This window comes from Neocloeon triangulifer, unplaced genomic scaffold (assembly GCF_031216515.1).
Source record: "Neocloeon triangulifer isolate White Clay Creek 2 clone unplaced genomic scaffold, ASM3121651v1 ptg000022l, whole genome shotgun sequence".
NCBI classification, from domain to species: domain Eukaryota; kingdom Metazoa; phylum Arthropoda; class Insecta; order Ephemeroptera; family Baetidae; genus Neocloeon; species Neocloeon triangulifer.
This window is the reverse complement of record NW_026775562.1, coordinates 5,278,351-5,293,515: the sequence shown is the minus strand read 5'-3', so window position 1 is coordinate 5,293,515 and position 15,165 is coordinate 5,278,351. Positions and strand designations below refer to the sequence as shown.

At 39.8% G+C, this 15,165-nt stretch overlaps 2 protein-coding genes across 2 annotated transcripts in view; both read right to left on the bottom strand.

Moving 5' to 3' along the window:
• LOC132204647 (laminin subunit alpha-like) overlaps positions 1-5,725 on the bottom strand; it is a 32,589-nt gene extending 26,864 nt beyond the window's left edge. The window contains exons 1-3 of the mRNA XM_059633269.1: positions 5,703-5,725; positions 5,479-5,526; positions 5,267-5,326 (exon numbers count right to left, since the gene is read on the bottom strand). Coding sequence (XP_059489252.1) covers positions 5,267-5,326; positions 5,479-5,526; positions 5,703-5,725 — 131 coding nt within the window. The remainder of the gene's footprint in view (positions 1-5,266; positions 5,327-5,478; positions 5,527-5,702) is intronic.
• A 2,423-nt stretch (positions 5,726-8,148) lies between these two features.
• Positions 8,149-13,937, bottom strand: LOC132204646 (uncharacterized). Its single transcript, XM_059633268.1, has 8 exons — positions 12,309-13,937; positions 12,036-12,242; positions 11,947-11,982; positions 10,980-11,097; positions 10,833-10,924; positions 10,757-10,772; positions 8,538-10,694; positions 8,149-8,483 (listed from the first exon to the last, which is right to left on the bottom strand). The coding sequence occupies exons 1-8, from the start codon at positions 13,935-13,937 to the stop codon at positions 8,311-8,313; spliced, it is 4,428 nt and encodes a 1,475-aa protein (XP_059489251.1). The 3' UTR covers positions 8,149-8,310.
• Between the last annotated feature and the right edge of the window lie 1,228 nt (positions 13,938-15,165).

Genomic DNA, 15,165 nt, shown 5'->3' with positions numbered 1-15,165 from the left:
TATAAACTAATTTTTAGTTCGACTCGATTTGTCTTAAAGCTCTCTAGGTCAATGCGTTCGCATCTTAATTCTACGCATGCATATATCAGTTTGTCTGCAGACCTTCAGTAGTGGTGCTGGTAGGCGCAGTAGTCGTCGTCGTCGGCTCCGTAGTTGTTTTGGTTGCTGAAAATTGAATTTGAGATTCTCGCTTGCATAAGGTGTGATTTGAGCATTGAACAAGTCTCGTACCTGCTGTGGTCGTAGTCGTCGGCTCAGTGTTTGTAGTTGTGGCTGAAATTTTTTATTTGAATTCAATTAAAGGATAGAAATCAATTTTTAGTGCGACTAGATTGGTCTAAATGCTCTCTAGGTCAATGCGTTCGCAACTTAATTCTACGCATGCATATATCAGTTTGTCTGCAGACCTTCAGTAGTGGTGCTGGTCGGCGCAGTAGTCGACGTCGTCGGCTCCGTGGTTGTTGTGGTAGCTGAAAATTGAATTTGAGATGCTCGCTTGCATAACGTGTGATTTGAGCATTGAACAAGTCTCGTACCTGCTGTGGTCGTAGTCGTCGGCTCAGTTGTTGTAGTTGTGGCTGAAAATTTTTATTTGAATTCAATTAAAGGATAGAAATCAATTTTTAGTGCGACTAGATAGGTCTAAATGCTCTCTAGGTCAATGCGTTCGCAACTTAATTCTACGCATGCATATATCAGTTTGTCTGCAGACCTTCAGTAGTGGTGCTGGTAGGCGCAGTAGTCGACGTCGTCGGCTCCGTGGTTGTTGTGGTGGCTGAAAATTGAATTCGAGATGCTTGCTTGCATAAGGTGTAATTTGAGCTTTGAACAAGTCTCGTACCTGCTGTGGTCGTAGTCGTCGGCTCAGTTGTTGTAGTTGTGGCTGAAAATTTTGTTTTTAATACAATGAAATGATAACAATAAATTTTTAGTGCGACTCGATTTTTTTTTTAAGCTCTCTAGGTCAATGCGTTCGCAACTTAATTCTACGCATGCATATATCAGTTTGTCTGCAGACCTTCAGTAGTGGTGCTGGTCGGCGCAGTAGTCGACGTCGTCGGCTCCGTGGTTGTTGTGGTAGCTGAAAATTGAATTTGAGATGCTCGCTTGCATAAGGTGTGATTTGAGCATTGAACAAGTCTCGTACCTGCTGTGGTCGTAGTCGTTGCCTCAGTTGTAGTAGTTGTGGCTGAAAATTTTATTTGAATTCAATTAAAGGATAACAATCAATTTTTAGTGCTACTAGATTTGTCTAAATGCTCTCTAGGTCAATGCGTTCGCAACTTAATTCTACGCATGCATATATCAGTTTGTCTGCAGACCTTCAGTAGTGGTGCTGGTAGGCGCAGTAGTCGACGTCGTCGGCTCCGTGGTTGTTGTGGTGGCTGAAAATTGAATTCGAGATGCTTGCTTGCATAAGGTGTAATTTGAGCTTTGAACAAGTCTCGTACCTGCTGTGGTCGTAGTCGTCGGCTCAGTTGTTGTAGTTGTGGCTGAAAATTTTGTTTTTAATACAATGAAATGATAACAATAAATTTTTAGTGCGACTCGATTTTTTTTTAAGCTCTCTAGGTCAATGCGTTCGCAACTTAATTCTACGCATGCATATATCAGTTTGTCTGCAGACCTTCAGTAGTGGTGCTGGTCGGCGCAGTAGTCGACGTCGTCGGCTCCGTGGTTGTTGTGGTAGCTGAAAATTGAATTTGAGATGCTCGCTTGCATAAGGTGTGATTTGAGCATTGAACAAGTCTCGTACCTGCTGTGGTCGTAGTCGTTGCCTCAGTTGTAGTAGTTGTGGCTGAAAATTTTATTTGAATTCAATTAAAGGATAACAATCAATTTTTAGTGCTACTAGATTAGTCTAAATGCTCTTTAGGTCAATCCGTTTGCAACTTAATTCTACGCATGCATATATCAGTTTGTCTGCAGACCTTCAGTAGTGGTGCTGGTAGGCGCAGTAGTCGTCGTCGTCGGCTCCGTAGTTGTTGTGGTTGCTGAAAATTGAATTTGAGATGCTCGCTTGCATAACGTGTGATTTGAGCATTGAGCAAGTCACGTACCAACTGTAGTCGTAGTCGTCGGCTCAGTTGTTGTAGTTGTGGCTGAAAATTTTCGTTTTGAATGCAATGAAATGATATAAATTAATTTTTAGTGCGACTCGATTTGTCTTAAAGCTCTCTAGGTCAATGCGTTCGCAACTTAATTCTACGCATGCATATATCAGTTTGTCTGCAGACCTTCAGTAGTGGTGCTGGTCGGCGCAGTAGTCGACGTCGTCGGCTCCGTGGTTGTTGTGGTAGCTGAAAATTGAATTTGAGATGCTCGCTTGCATAACGTGTGATTTGAGCATTGAACAAGTCTCGTACCTGCTGTGGTCGTAGTCGTCGGCTCAGTTGTTGTAGTTGTGGCTGAAAATTTTTATTTGAATTCAATTAAAGGATAGAAATCAATTTTTAGTGCGACTAGATTGGTCTAAATGCTCTCTAGGTCAATGCGTTCGCAACTTAATTCTACGCATGCATATATCAGTTTGTCTGCAGACCTTCAGTAGTGGTGCTGGTAGGCGCAGTAGTCGACGTCGTCGGCTCCGTGGTTGTTGTGGTGGCTGAAAATTGAATTCGAGATGCTTGCTTGCATAAGGTGTAATTTGAGCTTTGAACAAGTCTCGTACCTGCTGTGGTCGTAGTCGTCGGCTCAGTTGTTGTAGTTGTGGCTGAAAATTTTGTTTTTAATACAATGAAATGATAACAATAAATTTTTAATGCGACTCGATTTTTTTTTTAAGCTCTCTAGGTCAATGCGTTCGCAACTTAATTCTACGCATGCATATATCAGTTTGTCTGCAGACCTTCAGTAGTGGTGCTGGTCGGCGCAGTAGTCGACGTCGTCGGCTCCGTGGTTGTTGTGGTAGCTGAAAATTGAATTTGAGATGCTCGCTTGCATAAGGTGTGATTTGAGCATTGAACAAGTCTCGTACCTGCTGTGGTCGTAGTCGTTGCCTCAGTTGTAGTAGTTGTGGCTGAAAATTTTATTTGAATTCAATTAAAGGATAACAATCAATTTTTAGTGCTACTAGATTTGTCTAAATGCTCTTTAGGTCAATCCGTTCGCAACTTAATTCTACGCATGCATATATCAGTATGTCTGCAGACCTTCAGTAGTGGTGCTGGTAGGCGCAGTAGTCGTCGTCGTCGGCTCCGTAGTTGTTGTGGTTGCTGAAAATTGAATTTGAGATGCTCGCTTGCATAACGTGTGATTTGAGCATTGAGCAAGTCACGTACCAACTGTAGTCGTAGTCGTCGGCTCAGTTGTTGTAGTTGTGGCTGAAAATTTTCGTTTTGAATGCAATGAAATGATATAAATTAATTTTTAGTGCGACTCGATTTGTCTTAAAGCTCTCTAGGTCAATGCGTTCGCAACTTAATTCTACGCATGCATATATCAGTTTGTCTGCAGACCTTCAGTAGTGGTGCTGGTAGGCGCAGTAGTCGACGTCGTCGGCTCCGTGGTTGTTGTGGTGGCTGAAAATTGAATTCGAGATGCTTGCTTGCATAAGGTGTAATTTGAGCTTTGAACAAGTCTCGTACCTGCTGTGGTCGTAGTCGTCGGCTCAGTTGTTGTAGTTGTGGCTGAAAATTTTGTTTTTAATACAATGAAATGATAACAATAAATTTTTAATGCGACTCGATTTTTTTTTTAAGCTCTCTAGGTCAATGCGTTCGCAACTTAATTCTACGCATGCATATATCAGTTTGTCTGCAGACCTTCAGTAGTGGTGCTGGTCGGCGCAGTAGTCGACGTCGTCGGCTCCGTGGTTGTTGTGGTAGCTGAAAATTGAATTTGAGATGCTCGCTTGCATAAGGTGTGATTTGAGCATTGAACAAGTCTCGTACCTGCTGTGGTCGTAGTCGTTGCCTCAGTTGTAGTAGTTGTGGCTGAAAATTTTATTTGAATTCAATTAAAGGATAACAATCAATTTTTAGTGCTACTAGATTTGTCTAAATGCTCTCTAGGTCAATGCGTTCGCAACTTAATTCTACGCATGCATATATCAGTATGTCTGCAGACCTTCAGTAGTGGTGCTGGTAGGCGCAGTAGTCGACGTCGTTGGCTCCGTGGTTGTTGTGGTAGCTGAAAATTGAATTCGAGATGCTCGCTTGCATAAGGTGTGATTTGAGCATTGAACAAGTCTCGTACCTGCTGTGGTCGTAGTCGTCGGCTCAGTTGTTGTAGTTGTGGCTGAAAATTTTTATTTGAATTCAATTAAAGGATAACAATCAATTATATTATGAACAATTATGAATAATATGAACTAATATTCTTTCTTATAGAATAATACCGTACACTTTTGTTCTAGTTTTGGCAGTGTAAATTAAAAAAGAACACATAATACATTAACGATTTTATAGTATCTTATAACTGGTTGTTTAGCGTTTGGGAGAAAAAAATCCTTTTACAAGGCATTGCAAAATATAAGATGTAGGTGCTAAAAGAACTGAAAAAATGTTAATTTTTTCTTTAACAAAACGGTTATTGATTTTGAAGTGGACCGAGAAAAAATTTATCAACCTGTCCACTTGGCATGCGTTCTTGATGGTAATATGTTCTGCCCCTATGAGTGTTTATCATTCTTTCAAGATATACAAAAGGAAATGGGCAGCGAGTTTCAAGAAGGTAAAAACTTTTCAGTTTCTGATGCATCCTGTAATTAAAAGTAATTGCTGGTATTTTTTCTCATAAATGTGTCTGCGTGGTGAGGCCGATTGTGATATGCGCCCTCAATAGCAGGCCGAGTACTGCAGGTAACCCAAAACCGGTGACTCCGCCTCAGCCCCGAAATATGCTTTTCATTCTGGGTTTTAGTACTATGGAGAGACCCACAACTGACCCAAAAATAGTTCTCAAAAAGCAATTTTATCGCCCTTAATTTGCAAGCAGTATTTATGGCAACTGTTTTCAATTCTAGTTTTTTTCCTCCATACATTCATAGTATAGTGCCTCGCCGGCCGTGTCTCTTTTATGTCTGGCATTTTAGTTGTAGGCTCGATCCTGGTAAGCCGTGGCAAAGTATTTCATATGATTCTTGTTTTCCATCATAACTAAATTATTAAAAATTTTGTATAAACCTTCAGTTGTGGTGGAAGCCGCAGTGGTCGTCGTCGTCGGCTCTGTGGTTGTTGTCGTGGCTAAAAAATTGAATTTGCGATATTCGATCGTGTGTGATGGAGAGCATCGCTGATATTTAATTTTTCAGCATATTTTGCACCTTCTGAGGTCGTTGAGGCCGAAGTCGTCGTCGACGTTGGCTCGGTTGTTGTTGTTGTGGCTGAAAATTGTAATTGATCACCCCCGTAAAAAAATGTTACACTCGATTGCCGAGTAAAACCCTGACACGATTTTTAGTTTGCATTTTCAAGATATTTCCCCAATGCTTCAAATATCAACGCTGCCATTTAGATTATAGATCAGATTTCGCACCTTCTGTGGTTGTTGCTGCAGTTGTAGTCGACGTTGGCTCGGTTGATGCTGCAAGATTTGGTTCATAGGAAATATTATTTATTTTAGAATTAATATTTCCCTGTATATTTTAATGCATGAAACATGAGAATTAATATGTGACCTTATTTAAAATTTCGTGCATTTATGATGTTTGTTTTTGATATTTTACTTTTTAGTTTCAAATATTGGTTATTAAGTATTACCGGACATTATCTGCCCAATGCATCACCCATAAATTCAAAATTACAAATTTTGGTCAGCTACAAGAGAGAAAATAACGTTGAGATTTATTTTTAAAACCAGATTCACACTGGGTAAGAGGAGGAGTTCAAATATTTAAAATATAGAATTTGAGGAATACTATAAAATTTTAAAAAGAAAAAATTCAGTATAAAATTTTGAACTGAAATGATGAAATGCTTTTAAATAATTAAATTACGTTAATGATAAAGGAGAAAAAGACTTACATTCCGTTGAAGGGCTATCATCAGCCACAGTTTTCATAATCTGAAATATGTTATTAACATGTTACTAATGATCGAGCTTCATTATGTAATAATGGATTTTATCGTTTTATTATAATAATATATATAATTTTATTGATACTATGATTGTGTGGATTCTAGATTGTTGAAAAAAATAAATTATTGACTCAAGAACTCCAGTTGCAATTATTCACATTATATCTGCTTTTTTTTAGAAATTGCTGGATAACATGTAGATAAAATGGAAACTGGGGAACTTAGAGATAAAGTTAATAGAAGGTAGTTTGCTATTTACCTGCTGGCAAAGAAACAAGAAAAGGACAAATCTCATATTGTAAAGCATTGTATGAATAATAAGAATAAGCCCTACTGGCTTTCTTTGACTTGTCTTTGAGAGTGAGGGTCGTTTCCACACAGGTTTTCCTCAAAACTCGAATGATAATGCAGTGTGAGCGAGACAAATTATATTTTCATTTCCACTCGGTGTGTTCAAGATGGTAATTTTCTCTGCCCTTTTGCGTGTTTATCGTTCTTTCAAGATAAACAAAAGGAAATGAACTGAACATTTCGTCAAGTTTTCTTTTGGTGTCAACGCCTTTAGTTTTTCTGTAGTACAACCTGTCATTAAAAATAATAAGAAAAAGTTAAATTTTGTGTGCGCAGATTGGGGTTCGCTCAAGTCTTATATAACTATTATATAAATTTGGATTTTGCTAACTATTATTCGTGTTGGAGTGCATATCGATGAAAATTTTTAACCGTTTCTATTTTTTTCTGAGTGATCGTTTCCTAAATTTATGGATTTTTTGCCAAAATATGTATACATTATCACGTTTGAAAATTTATGTACCATCTGAAATATTTAAAAACCGGGTAGCAAACAGTTTTGAATATCTGAATTTAAAAATTCATATTCGTGGATTTGAGCCACACTTACTCAACACACTCGGGACTGAAATTGTTTTTCAATTCAATTCAATCTGTATTGTAAGACGTAGTATTACAAATACGACGGGTACATTGGGGGTGGTGGTACATTGTTGTACCACCACCCCCTTGTCGGACGTGAGACCCATCGAGACAGTGCTCGGGACCGTTCACGCTTCTAACAAATAATTGCAAAACGGGTGTGCTATAATTATCTTGGACATGTGGCGCCCTTGTGTGCAAAACTGTTCAGTTGGCACACCTTGCCAATTGCCCTTGTTATTCTCTCCGTTTGTTGCCCAGTGCAACCACGCATCTCTCAATTTGTGCGTTCTTCGCCCCTGTTTTCAACCCTTTAATTAGGGGTAAGCTTATTCATACTATGATTTAATCAATCTTTATTAATTTCTCTTTAAATTGGTGTATAATATGTCAGAGTTGCTTAAGAATTAATGTGTGTATTTTTAAATTTAAAAAGTTCATTGAGAGAGAAAAGAATTTTAATGAATTTCAAATTTGAAATTTAATTTGCATAATTACTGATTGTAATTGTTTTTCCAGTTTGAATATAAGAAGAAAAACGGATTTCTGGTGTTTCTCTGCTGCTAAACCCCATAGACATATAATCCCAAAAATTGTGTACTTGGCCCGCAGGCACCCACATATGCACTGTCACATGAAGGGGGAACAATTAATATTTTTCGGTCCAGCCGGATTAAGAAAATTCAAAATCACTGACTGTGAATCATTTAATGAAAGAAAATTCTCCTCACAAATTAGTAGTATCATCTGCATATGACAGCAATAAACCAAATACATGCTCCAATTTTATATCCACCCCACGAACATAAAAAAAATGTAGTGAAACTTTCGCACCTTGCGGGTTGCCACGACAACTGGCAACTCCAAAGAAAGGACAGTTCGTTCACTTTTGCCCTAAACTAAACAGTTTTCAAACGCACGGCCTGCATTCTCATAATTTTTTTCGCTGCTCCAAATGCTCATACAATTTAACAAAAAATTTAAACAAAGCCGTAAGCGTGCACTTGCTGTACCTCCTGTACACCCACAGGCGGCAAAAAGAGTGAAATAAGAATTAGGAAACGCGGGCATTTGGTTATCCGCCAAACCCGGCTGCTCTATTTCATGAGCAAACGCACTGCTCGCTGACTAATAAAAAGCTATGGGGGATGCATACAAATAATATTATAGCTCAGAATGATGACAAATCAGTGAATAATTTTTTATTTATATTTATTTGGTTTTTTCAAGTTCGTACATTGATGTTAACACTGCTTTCTTGCTTTTTTTATTTCGTCCTTTTTCTTTGCGAGGAGAGCTTGGATGTATTTTGGCCAATTTGAATATAAAGAAGAATTTAAAAAAGGATTCCGTCCGGTCAAGTACGCTCCGTCGAGAGGACCTCGGATGAATCTGGCCTTGTCTTATTAGCGAAAATCTTATCCTCCTTTTCATTTGTATCAATCCTTTTTTCTTTCAGACTGGACCTACGATGATCAATGTTTTTTATTTCGCTTCCTTGTTTTATTTTCTTCCTTTCAATATTTCCTCCTAATTTGTACTGCCTTATAGATTTACTTTTTTATTATTGTATAATCTTTTTACCATCAATATTTCCATTTTTTATAAAATCCTTTCCTCCGTTTTCTGCTTTTTTATTATTCCCTTTCTTCTCCATATTTCCCTTATTAACCACATTTTCTTCGTTCTTGCCTTTTTGTTCCAATGCCTTTTTTCCATTTTTGACCCTTGTCATTCCATTTTCTTCTCTCTCTCCTCTTTGCTTCTTCGCTTTTACCTCAATTCTCGTCTTTTTAAAATCCACTTTAACGTTCTCTACATTTTGCTTCTTCCCATTCTTCTCCATATTTACCTTTTTAGCTACATTTTCTCCATTCACTAATTTTTGTGTCTTCGATTTTCTCCCCTTTCTCCTCTTTTTAATTTCATTTTCTTTTTTCTGCCCTTTTTGTTTCTTCTGATTTTCTGCATTTTTTGCCATTGCAAAATCCTTTTCTGTGTTGTCCTTTTCTATATTATTCCCATTCTTCTCCATATTTACCTTATTAATTCCATTTTCTCCATCCCCCTCTTCTTGTTTCTTTTCCTTTTCCACCTTTTTTGCTTTCTTTGAATCCGTTTCTCCTTTCTCATCTTTTGACTTCTTCTCCTTTTTTGCCTTTTTTGCCTTTTTTTCCATATTAATGTCCCCTTCGCCGCCCTTTTGGTTTTGTTGATTCACCATCTTTATCTTTTTGAATTTTTCATTTCCATTTGATTCATTCTGTTCCTTCTTCTTCTTTTCTTTTTGAAATATTTTTATTCCATTTTCTTCAATCTCCTTATTTTCCTTCCTCATATTCTTTACCTTTTTAATATTGTTGTCTGCATTTTCGCCATTTTGCTTCTTGGTTTTCTTTACCTTTCTAATTTTCTTTTCCCCATTTTCTCCCTTTTGTATCTTTGCTTCTTTTTCCTTTATAATTCCCTTTTTTCCGTCCTTTTGTTTTTGCGTCTGCGCCATATTTACCTCTGTAACATTCTTTTCTCCGTCTTCTCCATTTTGCTTCTTGGCTTTCTTTTTCTTCTTTAACTTTTTAGTTTTCTTCTCTCCGTTTTCTCCCTTTTGTTTCATTGTTTTCTTTTGCTTTTTAAATTTCTTTTCTCTGTTTTCTTGTTTTTGCGTCTGTGTCTTTTCTCCACCTTCTCCATTTTGCTTCTTGGCTTCCTTTTGCTTTTTTACCTTTTTAATTTTCTTTTCTCCATTTTCGCCCTTTTGTTTCATGGTTTCTTTTTCTTTTGTAATTTTCTTTTCCCCGTTCTCATGTTTTTGCCTCTGCGCCTTTTTTACCTTCATAACATCCTGTTCTCCGCCTTCTCCCTTTTGCTTCTTGGCTTTCTTTTGCTTTTTTACCTTTTTAATTTTCTTTTCTCCATTTTCTGCCTTTTGTTTCTTGGCTTTATTTTCCTTTTTTATTTTCTTTTCTCCGTTCTCTTGTTTTTGCGTGTGCGCCTTTTTTACCTTCGTAACATCCTTTTCTCCACCTACTCCCTTTTGCTTCTTCACTTTTTTTACCTTTTTATCCTTTTTAATTCCCTTCTTCCCTTCTTTTTTTCTTTTCTTTTCTCTTTTTGCACTCTTCTCCTGAATTTTGTTCTTCTTTTCCTTTTTAACCTTTTTTAATTCATTTGCTTCATTCTGTTTTTTCGCCTTCTTTTCTTTTTTAGCATTTTTAATATCATTTTCGCCAATCTCCTGCTTTTGTTGTTTCTCCTTCTTTTCTTTTTTCACTTTCTTAACCTTTTTAATTTGATTTTCACTGATCTGTTTTTGTTTCTTTTGCTTCTTGATCCCGTTTCCGCCAATCTGTTGATTTTTCTTTTTTTTCTCCTTCTTTACTTTCTTTATGGTTCCATTTTCTTGTTTGAGTTTCATAACATCCTTCTTCTTTTCCTTTATTTTCTTATTTTTTTTATTCTTTACCTTCTTATTGGTCTCTTTTTTTCCTGATTGATCTTTGATTTCTCCCTTCTCTTTCTTCACTTTTTTTACCTTTGTGACTTTCTTCTTCTTTTTGCTTACCACCTCACCATTATTTACAACAGTTTCTTTATCATCTTTGTCCATCTTCACCTTTTTAACTTTCTTCACCTTGTTTTTCTTCTGGTTAACACCAACCTGCTTCCAGACAGCGTGAGTAAAGAGACTGCCATAGCATCCATCAAATGCTTGGTATTGATTTCTGCAAGATCTAGTAGTTCCTTAGAGTTAAAATAAAAGATAATTCAATTAGCTCCAAAGAAACTTTATAGCTTTTAGTTACCTCTAGTTGGACATTTCTGCGAGATTGATAGTTAAACAAAATTATTACGTCAGAAAAAATTTATTGAAAAACTTACGGCAATCAATTCCGACAGAATACATTGCATGATAATGAAGTATTTTCCAACGCAAACTTGTCGTCCATTTACAAAATTTGGAATGTTGAGCGCTATAATATCAATAAAAATTCAAGCCTACGTCGCAAATTATAAACTAAAACATACCACCAACAGTTGAGACACATTTTTTCACTGCATCAGTTATGAGAGGAGTCCACGTGGGACTATTAGATGCTGTCAAAAGTGTTGTTAACTTTGTTGAATCCAGGACTCCGGATTTATACTAAGGAAAATTATCATAGGTGTATTATTATTATATTTAATGTTTAATGTGTTTATTAGGCAAGGAAATTTAATAGATTTGAATGATGAAATAGTTGTCTTTGTTTCTACATATGCATAATCAAAGGCTGCGCATCCCAAAATTATGTTGGTACACGGCTGCCGTCAGAGCCATGGGGCCTTATGGCTCTGGCGGAAGAAATCTTTTTTTTTATGGCCAACATAATAGAGCTGATGCTCGGCCTTTGAGCATCATGTATCTCTATTTAAAAAAAAAATTAAAAATGCATCATGGACGCCAGTTACCACCTAGTGATATTCAACATTAGGTTTACATACTAAATAGAAGATGCGATGGTGGCAATAAAATTATATTTTAAACCTTTTTTAACAGGTTTTCTATTCTAGATGCACACATAATTCCTTTTAAAATTTTCTGAAGGAAAACTTGCACAGTAAAAAATAACAATTCTTAACTTTGATTGAACTTGAAAAAAAAAACGCGATATTTGCATGCTCATGAGACGCGTGCGAGTTCCGGTTCAGACGTGAGGCCATTCCTAGGCTCCTTTGCTTTTCACGCTTGAGTTATAATTTGCCTTTTTGCTCTTGTCTACTAGATTGGAGTCGAGATTTTCTCCCTTTTAGGCTAGTTCAAGAAATTTGTTATTTCAATACTGAAGAGGAACATGTAAATTACAAAAGAAGTCCTCCTTGTAAATGTTTTAATTTCTTGTTTTTTCCTGACGTTTATTTCAATTGTCAAAATTATAATTGGGTGGGTCGCACCGTATATATATTATATGTGATTACATTCCATGATGCAATAAGCTAATATAATAATACTTACAGCGCCCCTGGATCCAAGTACACAATTCACAATGCACTAAAATTAAAAATCACCATTACCTTTCTTACTATAAGCTACAGAATACATACAGCTGAACTTCCCAGAGCCCTTATTAACGACGGGTTATTGAAATTTATGGAATTAATGGGATTATTTTTAGGTTTTTGTTGGTTTGTCAATGTCAACACATTGAAAGCGTTCATTTTTAATCTCGATGATCTGCAGGTTCTGACTTCAGTTCTGTTGAAAGCAAGCAGCTGTGGTGCAACAGGAGTGCAGCATTTTGAAATTCTATTCTGAAATTAATCAGTTAAGATATATATAAGAATTAAATAAATGACATAATATTATGTATATATTACTCCATTTATTAAGCCACAGTTGGGTATGATTGCTGGCCGAGTTGTTGTAGTGGTCGTTGTAGTTGTTGTGGTAGGTACAGGGGTCGTAGTCAATTCAGTTGATTTTGCGACTGAAGTGGTAGTTGATCCCTCTGTAGGCGTGTTGGTCGTGCCTGCTGCAGTGGTTTGAGTTGCGGTCGTAGTGGGAGATGCAGTTGTTGTGGTCGTCGAAGGTACTGCGGTTGTAATTCCAGCAGTGATTGTAGCTTGGACGGTCGTAGGTGCTATGGTAGGGGGTGCGATCGTCGTTGGTGCTATGGTAGTTGGAGCCAAAGTAGTTATAACAGCGGTAGAAGGTGCATCAGTCAGCAGAGTTGAGGTGATATCTGCGGTAGTGCTCACAGCAGGTGTTGTTGGAGCTGTGGTAGTCGTGGCAGCAGTCGTTAGAGCTTCATTAGATGGAGCTGTGGTTGTAACAGAAGCAGTTATGGTCGTTGGGGCCGAAGTAGTAGCTGGGGTTGTGGTTGGAGCTACAGTAGATGGAGCTGTGGTAGCAGCTGTGGCAGTCGTTACAACAGGGGTCGATGGAGGAGCGGAAGCAGTCGTTAGAGCTATAGTAGAAGGAACTGCGGTTGTAACAGATGCGGGTACGGTCGTTGAAGCTGAGGTTATAGCTGGGGTGGTGGTTGAAGCTACAGTAGATGGAGCTGTGGTTGTAACAGAAGCAGTTATGGTCGTTTGGGCCGAAGTAGTAGCTGGGGTTGTGGTTGGAGCTACAGTAGACTGAGCTGTGGTAGCAGCTGTGGCGGTCGTTACAACAGGGGTCGATGGAGTAGCGGAAGCAGTCGTTTGAGCTATAGTAGAAGGAACTGCGGTTGTAACAGATGCGGGTACGGTCGTTGAAGCTGAGGTAATAGCTGGGGTGGTGGTTGAAGCTACAGTAGATGGAGCTGTGGTTGTAACAGAAGCAGTTATGGTTGTTTGGGCCGAAGTAGTAGCTGGGGTTGTGGTTGGAGCTACAGTAGACTGAGCTGTGGTAGCAGCTGTGGCAGTCGTTACAACAGGGGTCGATGGAGTAGCGGAAGCAGTCGTTTGAGCTATAGTAGAAGGAACTGCGGTTGTAACAGATGCGGGTACGGTCGTTGAAGCTGAGGTAATAGTTGGGGTGGTGGTTGAAGCTACAGTAGTTGAAGCTGTGGTAGTAGCCGTGGCAGTGGTCATAGTGAGCGTCGTTGGTGCTGTACTGGCAGCAGTATTCGTTTGAGCTACTGTAAATGGAGAAGCGGTTGTAACAGCAGCGGTTGTAATGGATTCGGTTGTTGGTGCTGTAGTAGTAGCTGGGATGGTGGTTGGAGCTACAGAAGATGGAGCAGCAGTAGAAAAAGCATCGGTTCGGGTTGTAATGGCTACGGTAGTTATCGGAGTCGTGGTAGTAGCTGCAAAAGTTGTTTGAGCTACAGAAGATGGAGCCGTGGTAGTAACAGCGCCGGTTGTAATGGCTATTGCCGTTGAAGCGGTGGCAGTGTCTGATGCCGTCGGAGCTGGGGAAGCTGTGACTGATGCCGAAGAAGCGGTGGCAGTGTCTGATGCCCTAAGTGAGGGGGTACCTGTGTCTGATGCCGATGAAGCGGTGGCGGTGTCTGATGCCATCGGAGCTGGGGAAGCTGTGTCTGTCTCCGTGGAAGCGGTGGCAGTGACTGATAACGTCGGAGCTGGGGTTGCTGTGTCTGATGCCGATGAAGCAGTGGCAGTGTCTAATGCCGTCGGAGATGGGGTAGCTGTGACTGATGCTGAAGAAGCGGTGGCTGTGTGTAATGCCGTCGGAGCTGGGGAAGCTGTGTCTGATGCCGATGAAGCGGTGGCGGTGTCTGATGCCGTCGGAGCTGGGGAAGCTGTGTCTTTTGCCGTGGAAGTGGTGGCAGTCACTGATGCCGTCGGAGCTGGGGTTGCTGTGTCTGATGCCGATGAAGCGGTGGCAGTGTCTGACACCGTAGGAGTTGTTGCTGTGTCTGATGCCGTTGGTGTCGTTGCAGTGTCTGACGCCGTTGGAGTTGTGGCTGTGTCTGATGCCGTTGGTGTCGTTGCAGTGTCTGACGACGTTGGAGTTGTGGCTGTGTCTGATGCCGTTGGTGTCGTTGCAGTGTCTGACGACGTTGGAGTTGTGGCTGTGTCTGATGCCGTTGGTGTCGTTGCAGTGACTGAAACCGTAGAAGTGGTGTCTGATGCCATTGGTGTCGTTGCAGTGTCTGACACTGTAGGAGATGTGTCTGATGCCATTGGTATCGTTGCAGTGTCCGACACTGTAGGAGTTGTAGCTGTGTCTGATACCGTTGGTGTCGTCGCAGTGTCTGACACCGTAGGAGTTGTGTCTGATGCCATTGGTGTCGTTGCATTGTCTGACACCGTTGGAGTTGTAGCTGTGTCTGATGCCGTTGGTGTTGTTGCAGTGTCTGAAACCGTTGGAGTTGTTGCTGTGTCTGATGCCGTTGGTGTCGTTGCAGTGTCTGATACCGTAGGAGTTGTTGCTGTGTCTGATGCAGTTGGAGTCGTCGCAGTGTCGGACACCGTAGGAGTTGTATCTGATGCCGTTGGTCTCGTTGCAGTGTCTGAAACCGTTGGAGTTGTTGCTGTGTCTGATGCCGTTGGTGTCGTCGCAGTGTCTGACACCGTAGGAGATGTGTCTGAAGCAATTGGTGTCGTTGCAGTGTCAGACACCGTAGGAGTTGTGTCTGATGCAGTTGGAGTCGTCGCAGTGTCGGACACCGTAGGAGTTGTGTCTGATGCCGTTGGTGTCGTTGCAGTGTCTGACACCGTAGGAGTTGTTGCTGTGTCTGATGCAGTTGGAGTCGTCGCAGTGTCTGACACAGTAGGAGTAATA